The sequence below is a fragment of the Aulonocara stuartgranti genome (assembly GCF_965226115.1).
Source record: "Aulonocara stuartgranti genome assembly, chromosome: 11".
In the NCBI taxonomy this organism is placed as follows: Eukaryota; Metazoa; Chordata; class Actinopteri; order Cichliformes; family Cichlidae; genus Aulonocara; species Aulonocara stuartgranti.
The window spans coordinates 25,612,707-25,624,818 of NC_138947.1; the positions used below are offsets into that span (position 1 = coordinate 25,612,707).

General features: G+C 39.3%; 1 protein-coding gene across 3 annotated transcripts in view; it reads left to right on the plus strand.

Moving 5' to 3' along the window:
- Positions 1-200: 200 nt before the first annotated feature.
- The window catches only part of LOC309717783 (ankyrin repeat and IBR domain-containing protein 1-like), a 33,191-nt gene continuing 21,279 nt past the window's right edge, over positions 201-12,112 (plus strand). The window contains exons 1-6 of one of the 3 annotated variants that reach the window (XM_082552619.1): positions 201-350; positions 2,305-2,590; positions 3,381-3,681; positions 4,950-5,132; positions 5,873-5,990; positions 9,815-10,023. In XM_082552619.1, coding sequence (XP_082408745.1) covers positions 2,403-2,590; positions 3,381-3,681; positions 4,950-5,132; positions 5,873-5,990; positions 9,815-10,023 — 999 coding nt within the window. In that variant the 5' untranslated portion in view covers positions 201-350; positions 2,305-2,402. Of the gene's footprint in view, positions 351-500; positions 608-2,304; positions 2,591-3,380; positions 3,682-4,949; positions 5,133-5,872; positions 5,991-9,814; positions 10,024-12,112 lie in introns of those variants that run through there. The other 2 variants (XM_082552620.1, XM_082552621.1) reach the window with 2 other exon arrangements.

Sequence of the window (12,112 nt, forward strand, 5' to 3'; positions counted from 1 at the left end):
AGCTGTAGTTTCTAAGGGTAAAAAAAACAAAAACAAACTAAACTAAACTAAAAAAAAAAACATGCACTTGGTTGAAATTAATGTTAAAGCAAAGCTTAGGCTTTGAAAAATAAGCCGGCCACGTCTTTCTCGCCTGTTTTAGGGGGTTGTTTTGAAACCTGGCAACCCGACTAGTATCCAGCAGGAGCCACCAGAGTCAACGGAGAGTTGACTGGGGCAACAGCACAGCGCATAGCTCACATTGTTTATACAGGTTTGCCCCACATAACGAGAAAACTCTTTGCTTTACCCTTTGCGACTGACAATTCACTCACAAGGCCAGGTGTACAACAGCAAGATGTACAATCAGTGTAAGTCGAAATACTTGTTATTCATTGTTTACGGAGTTTTTCAACTGTACTTGCTACCGTCAAGTTGGCTAGCATCGAGATTAGCACGCTAGCTCAGCCAGCCTCTAGCGTGTACACTGACGTTGGTCAACGCAGATGCTAGCGTCATGAGGTTTTTTGTTTTTGAATATTATATAGCTAGCAAAGCAGCAGAGTGTTTTGTCAGTACCAGTGGCATTATCGACAAAAGGAATGGTTTGCAGCTAACGTTTTCTAAGGTTGGTTGTCGGCAGATTGGTTTTATTTTTAACCAGCAGTGGAACAAAGCGTTATCGGGGTCTGTTCATTAACACAACATGACACGCTGTCGTCGATTTTCTGCTAGCGAAAATGGTAAACACCGCACGACGTGGATACAGGCCTGCATGAAGTAGTTTAGTGACAAGTGGCGGCTACGTGGAATAACGTTTTTATTTTTCTCATGTTAACGCTAGCTGTTGCTGTGAGCTTTAGTTAGATGTGGTTGGTTGAAGCTGTAACGGGGGAGTGTCGTTGACTGTTGTAAGATAGGTTAATGCTGTAGTTATTCATTTAGAGAGCAAGCTCGTTGAGTAATATGTGTTACAAACTATGAGATTATATAACTGTTCAAAGATCAGGTGTTTTTCTTTCTTGCTTTTTTTGTATGCCAAGGTGGTATACTGTTTGTCTTGCTTTGTGATGGTGTCTGGCCACTGGGGTAATCACATGGCACACGCCTGATCTAAGGTGGTGTTCACTTCCACTGGCTGGTCTGTTTACATGATGGATAGCGTTATTTAAATGTACGACAATGATCGCAGGGGATGATTTCACATGTTAAAATGGTCGATATTAGCACACGTAAATGTAGACAGTATTTACCAACTGAATAAATGATAAATCATTCATATATGTAATACTTGTTTATTTTCCACCTGCCTCCATTCTACCAATCTTACTAAAGAGTGAAAACACGTCTGTGCCATATTGCTATTCTAATTGATGAATAGATAACCACGTCATAACTTTGGTATTCGTTTTGTTACAGTTAATAACACACTTTCCCAGAAGACTACCAAAGGTCTCACTCTTATCTTCCTTACTTAGTTTAAAGATTGACTGATTAGAACAGTGTGTCAGACCTGTCCACGGTCTTGACTCTGTTTATATAACAGCGCAAATAGTTAGCTGTCTTCAGTTACTTACTAACCTATGGAATGCTTGGTATTAATGGGAGATGGGGATTTTCGGTGAGTATTCATTCCTTCCATTGCACACATAACTTGTCTCCACCAGTGAGAATTTTGTTATTGGGAAATTGAATGCGTGTTATTATAAAAACAAATTATGCTGTGTCCTGTGTTCGGTCTGCTGCCGCTTACTAAAAATACATAAAGGTATCACATTGCCCTGACGGTCGTGACCATATGGTGCCCTGGTGGAAGCGGAAAGCGGACTTGCTGTGTGCTATTCTTCAGTTGAGGATATCTTGCTTCATAATGAGCCCTGGCCTCAGTGGGATGAGTAGCTTTGGCACAGTGAAGCGGAAACTCCTGGTGATGCCAGAGGAAGCCTTGTCCATCTCTGTGTGGGCTTTGTCCTCACTATGTTTAGGTATTCAAAAAAAATATATAAATAAATTCAAAAAAATAAAAAGAGAAACAGGGAGCTGGTTTACAGTGCAGTGGTGATGCTGACGCAGGAGCTTGTGGCAGAGCAGCCCGAGCACCCTTGAAGACTGAATTCTTGTTTTGTGACCAGAGGGAGTGGAAGTCAGCTGTACAAAACGAGGCAAAGTTGCTTTTCCTGAAACTGGTGAAAATATTTTTGATTTATTGGGATGATGTGGAAACTTGTATGACCGACAAACCTCTTGACCATTTTCTCGCTTGAAGAGCCTTGTTGGGCTCAGGCATAAAGACGTTTTACTCCCAATTTTTTGTCTTTTTATTAGGACATGCAGTATGCTGGCTTATTGGACTTGAACAGGTGGAAGACGACTTAAGAGGCTGCTGTCCCAGTCAGACCTTTGGACCCACGGTAGGGGACGAAATGGGGAACACAGCGACCAAGTTCCGTAAGGCTCTCATCAATGGAGATGAACTGCTGGCTTGCCAACTGTATGAGAGCAACCCACAGTTCAAGGAGGCTCTAGATCCCAACTCTACATATGGAGAGTCCTATCAGCACAACACTCCACTGCACTATGCTGCCCGGCACGCCATGACACGCCTACTCAGGTTAGGATATGGCCCAAATAAAAACAAATACGCAAGCAGACAGAATGTATACTTCATATTTTTGAGTGTTGTCAGTGAGGAAAAATTGTTATTCTGACAGGGCCTGATAATGATTGGGTCATAGATGGTTCTCAAGCTTTATGTCTAGTAACCCTTAACCTGACTTCTTCTCTTTTTTTATCACTCAATGGCAGCTTATTCCATCTTTTCACTTTTGCTGTATTTTAAAATTCAGTTTTTCTTTTTTCATGTTTTTTTTTTCTCTATATGTCTCTGTCCCATCTGTGTCTCTACATAGCCATCTGTTAGCAGCTCTCAGGAATGCAACATGCTGAGCTGGAATAGAATGACGTTCCAAGAGCTTCCTATCTGACAAGCTAACAGTGCAGACTGTGCTTGTTTTTATCCCACTCTGGCCTTACTCTTAAAAAAACAAGAACAGTAGTTTAAGTCATATAACTGGTTGTATAGCTATAATTCTAGTTTATGGTTTTCACAAAAGCAATGAAATGTTGAAATCTAAACTATTTTGGGAAGGAATTGACCTGCGTTGCAGTATACAGCTCTCCTTTTTTAGAATATTGTGCAGTTAAAATGCTGTAAAATATTCAGTTACACGAAAAGCTACATGCACTAAGCATAACTCGTGTTTTTTTATCTTAAAAAAAAAATCATGTTTACGTTCTGAATCAGCACTGATGTCATAAGAATTTGCAGTCTGTTGACAGTATCCCACAAAAGACAACGCATTACAATTTAACCATCTTGTCATGTTGTTATTCTCTTTTAGGTCTTTTCTCCTAAGCAAAGATGGCAATCCTAACAAGCGCAACGTGCACAATGAGACATCTCTGCACCTTCTCTGCATGGGGCCTCAGATCCTGACTTCAGAGGGAGCTTTGCATCCCCGCATCTCAAGGCCATACGAAGACGAACAGCGACGAGGGGAATGCCTTCAGATCGTGCTAGCATGGACAGGAGCTAAGCTGGATCATGGAGAGTATGAAAGGGCTGATGTCAATGCCACTGACAACAAGAAAAACACTTGCCTACACTATGCTGCTGCCTCAGGCATGAAGACTTGTGTTGAGGTGAGATTATAATAAAAAGATATTGCAGATATTTTCTCTGGGCTAGTGTAAAATTTTCTTAAGTGTGAAATTTTTGGGGGGTTATGATCAAAGCCTCTGTAGCTGTAAACTGACCAGTTTCACTAAGACAAGGGCAGAGAGTATATGAGGGGAAGGATAATAAATGAGACCAGAGTAACTCTGATGCTCACACACATCATTCAGTGTCTGCTCTTTTGTGTAATGAATATTTGTAGAATAGATCCTCACGTGTGGCCTTGTCCTAGAGTCAATCTTGACCTTCGGTAGGGAACTGTAATTTGCATCTTCTCATTCGCCCTCGCTGGTGAGTTTTTGGAAGATGCTGTGGAACACGGTACAACTTAATTAATCTCCTGGACAGCTCACACCAGATATAACAGTCAAATAGATTACGCGTGACTTTATTGTTATTGCATGTAATAGAACAAAATTACAAATGCTGCTCTTAAAATGTGCTTCAGGAAAGGCAAGCAGCCAATAGTTGGGAAATCCCCAGAAAGAACTGCTGTACAGCTGGTACTAATTTTAAATGATCGCATTTCTGCACACTGTCATTTATTTAGATGACTCTTCATTATAGAAATATTATTGTTGCCTTCACTCTAATTTCCCCCCAGAATCCATGCAGTTTATTACAAAATGCAATTTGCACCATGTGCAGAACATAATGTCGAGGCTGGCGATGCAGACAGGTATGTTGTGACAGAAAAAGAGACACCCTACTTCCAGGGTGTCAAGAAATGCCATTCACAGACAGTTTAAAAAAGTAGACTCAAGCACAGAAATGACAGTTACCAACAGAAGCCACCACCCCCCAAAAGACACATTATTAACGTGTGTGTTTTTCTTGTACTGCTCTCAATATTACCTGAGCTCCTTTAATTGGCACTTGATCATCAAGACTTAGTGTGCCATACTCTACAAAGAACTTTGAAGTAAAGTGGATATAAGTGAACTCTTTTTCAGTTTTCTCGAGGTGGGTAAGTTGTTGCTATTTTTTTTTTTTTTTTTTTTTACTGAAGTCATAATTGCAGTCTATATCAAAATAACTGTAATTACTGTTTCATGCCTTAATTGTGGATACTTTCCTCTGATTACTGTTACAGGGTGAGTGGTACTCCACTGTGCAAGTAAGCACAGGTGTTTGGAACTACATATATAGTCAGCGAGCTTTAGTATCTGTTCTTGAATGCACGATGTGTGCCATTGTTCAATGCCAGATATTCCTCTTGTTTCTTCGTGCTCAGATGCTGGTGCAGAGAGAAGCGGACTTGTTTGCGGAGAATGAAAACCGCGAGACTCCATGTGACTCTGCAGAGAAGCAGCACCACAAGGAGTTGGCCCTGCGCCTGGAGTCGCAGATGGTCTTCTCTCTTGCCCCTGAGGCAGAGGGTATTGAGGCAGAATATGCAGCCCTAGATCGAAGAGAGGTACAGTATAACACACCAACAAGGAGTGGGTGTATAGCTTTCAGTTTATCACCCTCAGCTGGTGTGACTTAAAATGTTATTAGAACCAAACTTTAGTCCACAGCATGCTGTTTAAAAAAATCCCCCCAAAAAGTAATTTCACTGTTGTTGCTGTATTAGGTCAAACTGTTTTAAATGAGCTACCCTGGTCATCCTAGCCTGGCTGATCCCACACAGCTTCTGTATTGTTACACTTGATTCGTCCTTATAACCCTTTAGCTACATAAGTAAGGAATAGAAGCAACATATGATGGTAACTTTGCTCTTGGAAAAATCCACTAGTTGACTGTATTTCAGTGTTTACATTTTTGCAGGAGTTAGTCACATTCTTTACTTGAACTTGTTTTGGTTGGACACAAACAGACTCACAAATTACTCACACAAAACAGTCTAGCTTAAAACATGTGATCATCATCATCAGTTTTAGTTCTCTGGGTCTGGCTAAGTCCTGTGCCAGCAATCATTTATGTTTCAGGTGGTTGTAGTACTTATTTTCTCTTTATTTTCTCTTCCCCTTTTTTCACAATCTTTCTTTCCTACCATTATTTCACCCATCACCCTTTTCCCCAATCTCACCCACTGTTGTCCTCTTGTCTCTTTCTTTACCTTTCTCTGACAACCTGTCTTTTTTTTCCTTTTACTTCTTATCTTTGTCCTTACATTTCCTCTCTTATTATGTTCTTGTCAACCCTTTACACTAGTTGTACGAGGGCCTGCGGCCACAGGATCTTCGGAAGCTGAAGGACATGCTGATAGTGGAGACAGCTGACATGCTACAAGCCCCTCTTTTCACTGCAGAAGCACTGCTACGTGCCCATGGTACTATTAAACAAACACAGTACTGGTTGTCCTTTCAATTATTTGGACTAGTAATATCCTGACAGCTTAATGGGTAAACATAGTAACATAGTAGTTAAACAAATGACATACATAGTTAAAGTATATGGACAAGGAAGCATTTGATACACTGGTTAGATTTAATTTAACACCACATAAAACACTTTTCAACACTTTTCAATATATATACACACACATCCATACATACACTTTAGTGGACGAGGTAAGTATACCCTTGGCCATGATTTGCATAATTGTTCACCTGTCTCAGATATTGGCTTATTAAAGTCTTTGACCGCTCTTCCATACAAATCCTGTCAGTTACAGAATGTTTAATCTAAGGTTTCTCTTACACACTGCCTGTTTTAAAATCCACACGACATTTCAGTGGGATTCAGACCAATAAGCAGGATCCTCTCAATAAGCAAGGCACGTCTGCATTGCAGTTCAGATTTTCCCTGCATCTTATTGTAAATGAACGCCTTTTGACACCAGTAGTAAGAAATGGCTGAAGACCCTTTGATGAAATGTTGTGGTATTTTTATTATACTTTTTATGTTGTTCTGTTTGGGTTTAATTTGCTGGAGCAAGGAGTCTGGTACAAATTGGCAGCTGTTTAATACAGTGGAATGACCGATCTTGAGAATAACTTCAAGACTTTTTTATGTCTTAGCAGACTTAGATATCTCCAGCCTTTTGCTGCAGACCTCAGACCTAAACATGACACCACACAATTTAATAGCTTGTAAGACCAAACCAAACAAGCTTAAAATAAGAAAAGCTTCTCCTGGTCACTCTCTAAGGAGGTTCTGTGTATCGGCACCTAATGTGAAACCCTGATTCTAATCTTGTGGCTGTGATGCTGTGAAAATGTGTAACGGTGCATTTTACATGGGGTTACCATGCTTTTTAAATGTAGAAATGACTACAAAATAGAAAATACAGAAAGTGTTTTTTGTATTTGGATAAGGGATTTATTTTCTATAAATATGCAGTACGCTGAAAGAATTGGACTTGTTCTGTTGTCACTGGAGAGAGCTTTTACATGATCTAAATGTAGTTTTAGTGAGCGTATTCATTTCAACAAACAATTTGAGAACAAACACTGCTTAATTAGGTTACTTAGGCTCGCGCCTGATTTACTGTAAATAAGATTAAATAATCCGCAGCGTGAACCATGGATTTTTATGTAAAATCCTTGGCACGTCTAATTTATTTTTATTACATTCTGTTATGTTTTTCCTAGAAATAGTAGTGTGCTGCAGAGAAAATATGCTTTCCTGAATTTGTCTTAATTACTTCACTCTTAACTTAGGCCTGGCCAAGTACTGAGTAAATATATCAGATTTTATTAGACTTGCAGTCTTAACCCACCAGTTTTCAAACTTGCTTCATTTACAGCTGGACACAAGATAGTGTGTTCAAGTGTTTCTGAAAGTTTTACTGATTTGAGGCTTTTGTAAATCGTTACTTCAGACAACTTGGCAAAAATGTTTGTGTATGACTTCACCACCTCATTTTTTAATTAAATGGGCTTAAGGGCTGTCTGTTGAGCTGTGTGCTACATATGAGACACACTTTTAAGAGCTCAGAGGCGGGAGATTGACCCCAGAATGGTGCTATATTTATTCAGTTTTATCATGGGACTGCTGAAACATTTCAGCATTTTGCATGTCCTGGAGAAGGGTTTTTGTACTCGCATGTCATTTCATTTCGAAAAAGCCTCATTTCCACAATTTGTAACAATCTCTTATTGTCTCCTCATTGCTCGTCTGCTGAACTGCTTGCTTTTCCATCTTTCTTTGTTCCTGACTATTTGTATTTCCCAACTAATTTTTGATATTTAAGACTAAATGTGAAGACTTCACTTTCAGACTCTATATAATGGCTAAAGGCTTTAAGATGGGGCCATACACATTGATTAGTTTTAATTGAATGGAGCTAGATTGGGATGGGGGTTGTTACGACATTCATTATCTAAAGGAGGCCATTTAGAGCGTTAGTCATTTGATTGGTGGCAAACCTGTCTTGAGGCTGATAATGGCCTAATTGCACAATTGACCTGGTCGTGTTCCTTATTTTAGGAGGGTAGACTATTTGGACTCGGGCACAGTCCACAAGTCATCCAATATTTATACTGAGAGCCTCTCAAATCTGTCCGTGTCCTGATGCGAGATTAAACAGCTATTCTAAAACAGAAAACCAGATGGCAGCAGGTCTTTGTTGTTGGCAGTTTAAAAGGCTTAAATGCTGGTGGCTACTGGACTATTTCTATTGAGAATCCACACAAATGTAAAATGAGATTCACTGAAATGCATTTTTTGTCCATGAAATTCAAACTTAAGTCTTGTTTTGACAGGTTAAATGGGAATTCATATATTCAGTATGTTATGTCTGTTTTAGGCCTAATCATAAAGTATTGTAAAAAAATGTAATCTTCAAACAGTCAGAAAATGTTTTTAATTGGCCCTGCTACATTGCGTACTTCTTATTTGTGTCTTGACAATAACTTGCGTGTTTATAGTTGCTAGTGAAAGGAAAAAAGTCTTTTCTTTATCTTCCATTTTGTGCTTCACAGAAAGTAGGTTCTGTGAATTGATATTGGACTCTGCGCTGTAGCTGGCAGGCTTTGAGCTCTTCAGAGCAGATCACCACATTTTTGGCAAGAGGAAAGGTTGTAGAATCTGTTTTCACACTAACAACAGCCGGCGCGATGATTAAACATCACTGTTCTCCTGATCTGGAATCGTTCTTCCCATTCTGTAAACCCGTCTACTTCCACCGTGAGTTTGCCTCATATTTTCTTGGGTGGTTTTTTAAAATTGTCAGCATTCACATTTCACTGCCACCAGCAACTGTGCAGGAGACACAACAATGCTGTGTATGGAGTGGAAAAACCTGAATTCTGCTGATAATGTCCTTAGTAACTTAAATAAAGATAGTAAACTAACTGCCTTCCCAAAGGGCAGGACATTCTGGATCACTATCATACTATAGTGAGCAGTTCCTGTCCCATCACCACTTGTGCTTTCAGTTGTTACTCTGGTCATGACACACCTGATTCCTGCATAAAGAAATACTCTTTCTGAAGCTTCTTTTTTCCTTAGATCGTCATTTTGTCTCTTTTACATCAACTTTATTTTATTCAAGCATCCCATCAGCACTTACTAAATGAACCAATACTGTATGTGCTATACTGGAAATTAGACATTACATAAAGTGACGTATAATGCACTGGCAGTCAGTTATCGTAACTTTCTAAATTGTAGGTTATAAACTGTGAGCCTGTGGGACATCTCACCTTTCTGAAAAGAAACAATGTAATTTGCTCTTAGATCCTGAGCTATCCTGTGTCAGTGTCAGGAATAATTTATTACAAGTAATTAAGTTATCTCTGTTGTGTCACATGCATAAATGCACACAGCTTTTAGGAAGCTTGTGCATTGATTCTGCTGCTGTCTGATGCTTCAGTTATTTAAATAAACTCATGAAAAAAACTTTAAGAAATACGGCAGCAACCAATTAACTTCAGCACCTTGTTACAATTTTTTTTAAGCCACACACAAGGATCATCGTAAACTTTTTGTTAGACAACAGGTATCAAGTTATCTCATAAAAATGTGTGTCTGACTTCCAGTCCATCAGCACCTATTGCACTGCGTTGTTTCCCCTTTAAAAATTCTCTGCATACCGACATCTGCACCTCCAGTCACTGGTCTGATCGTTCGGATCAAAACATCATGCCACAAGCAGAGTTTCATTCTCTAGGTAGTATATACTAAAATAAGATGTCTTTTTTGTGTCAGATTGGGACCGAGAGAAGCTCTTAGAAGCCTGGATGGCCAATGCGGCGGAGTGCTGCCAACGCTCAGGTGTGCAAATGCCCAACCCACCCCCAAGTGGTTGCAATGCTTGGGACACCTTACCTTCTCCCCGGACGCCTAGGACCACCCGCTCCTCCATCACTTCACCAGACCAAATCAGCCTCATGCCTGCTGATGAGGAGTCTTCTCTGGTAAGACAAGATGGCTCTTGTTTACTGGTACATCCTGAACTGATAAAGCTAGACAAATTAATTTATAAGGTGGATGTAACTAAATACGCTTTTTAAATCACTACATTAGGGTTGAAATCCACTTGCCATTTTTTTTCTTTTTTTGCTGAAAACACTGTGACAGCTCTAGATTGATAAATGTAGGTCAGTAAATGGAGAAAAAAGTTTTAGCCATTGTTTAACTGTACTTATTGATAAAGAACGATCAAATGAAAAAGGATCACAGTCGGCCACAGCATGTTTTCCTGACTGATGCTCCTATAGCAGCAGGGGATAGCTTTAGGCACGGAGGTGCATAGATTAACTGGCAGCATTCCCATAAAATGTGTATAGCAGTGCATATTTAAATAAAATTCATGGAGTCCCAAGATTTTCTGAAGTGTTTCAGCTGAATTCTTTAAAATTTTATGATCACAGATGTCTTTCTGCATAATGATTCACTCTTTCCCAGTAAATATATGTTGCTAGAAGTCATTAGTATTCATGCCAGTGGTCTACCTTGCAAACATAAACAGAAGCAGGGCTTCCTTTTCTCATATGTCATCCAGTGTTTTGTCAGTTATCATGTAGGCAAGTCCTGAACAGTGTTGAGTTTTGTTATGCTATATAAAATATGCTAATTTAAGATACGACATCCTTCATGTTGCGCTTTCCTTCTTTATCAAACATGATTGACGGCTGCACATGTCGTATGTTATATTATGTTATATTACTGCTGTATGTTTGGGCACGTCTCACTAAAGATGTCATGTTATTGTTTTCACAGTTTTAACATTGTTACACGTAAGGGAGAGTGTTGACTCTCGTGCGACTGTTTTGTGGGGGTGGGTAGTCCGCAGTGATGCCACCACCAGGGGTTAGTTTTAAACTAATTAAAAATACTGGAAAGTTTTTTAAGCACTTACAGAAGGTGAGTGAATTGTGATCAACTGTAGCTGCTAGACACTTACAGTCTGCACTGAGATATAATGGGGGTGCATACATTTCGTAAGTAAAATAGTTTTGGTTTTCCCTCCTTTGGCCTTTTGGGTGAAAGGTTGAGGGAGGTAGTGGTAGTTCAGTCACTGTAGATAATTATTTTTTCAGCTTTCAACAACTACACCTCCCACAGCATTAAAGTGTGCTCTCTAAGCTTCATGAAAGGTGTATTTTCCACCAGTGTTTTTACAAAGCCTGCAGTGAGGGAAAGGAACCTTATTGCCCTCTTGCTGTGAAAGGAGCTGTAAACTCCCTGTTTAATTGCCCACCTGTTATCCTGATCTAGTCTGGCATTTCCCGTAATTATAAAAAGTGTTTGGAAATTGACTTTTTTGTGAGCAAAAAGTAATATGTCCTGGACCAAAACAAAGTTTACTAGGCATCTAGCCTTTATCTCATTTATTGCTGACAGCAACTCATTTTGTTTACTGCTCGCTATTGGAGACTGACAATGCTTTATAAAAATCAGGGTTTGTAAGGTCAGCAAGGTTGGTTAGCTTGGGTTTAGACTTTATTCTGGAATAGTTTGCAAAATTGGGAATTGAGATGGCAGTGCAGTGTGAGAAATGCATACTGCAGACTTTTTTTTAAATATATAACTTTATGAAGCTTCTTTGGAAGAAAATGCTGTTTTCTTGGTTGTTAAATTTATTTCAAATTTGTAGTAATGATTTTTAAACCAAAATGATGGTACCTGGAGGGAGAATCAGATAGTTTTTGACAGTTTCTGAAAAGTATAAAGACATATCTTTTTGGATGAATGAATATATCCATTGGCGATGTGTGTTGATGGATAATAGCTAAAGCTGACACACTTTATTAATCTATAAATCAAGGCTGTCAGCTTCAGTTGCTCTCTATCATGGGTTTACTTAAAACACCAAAACACTCTGGATTGAAACATCAAAGATATGAACATGTCAGACAAATGTCTGAGGGTATCTTAAGTTGTGCATCTGAAAAGGCGTAATTGAACTGCCCTGTGTCAATCGACTGAGTGTACTCAAAGGCCCGTTTAAAGGTTAGAGTTGATTATCACATTCTGCTCTTTCACAGATCAATACCTGCTTTG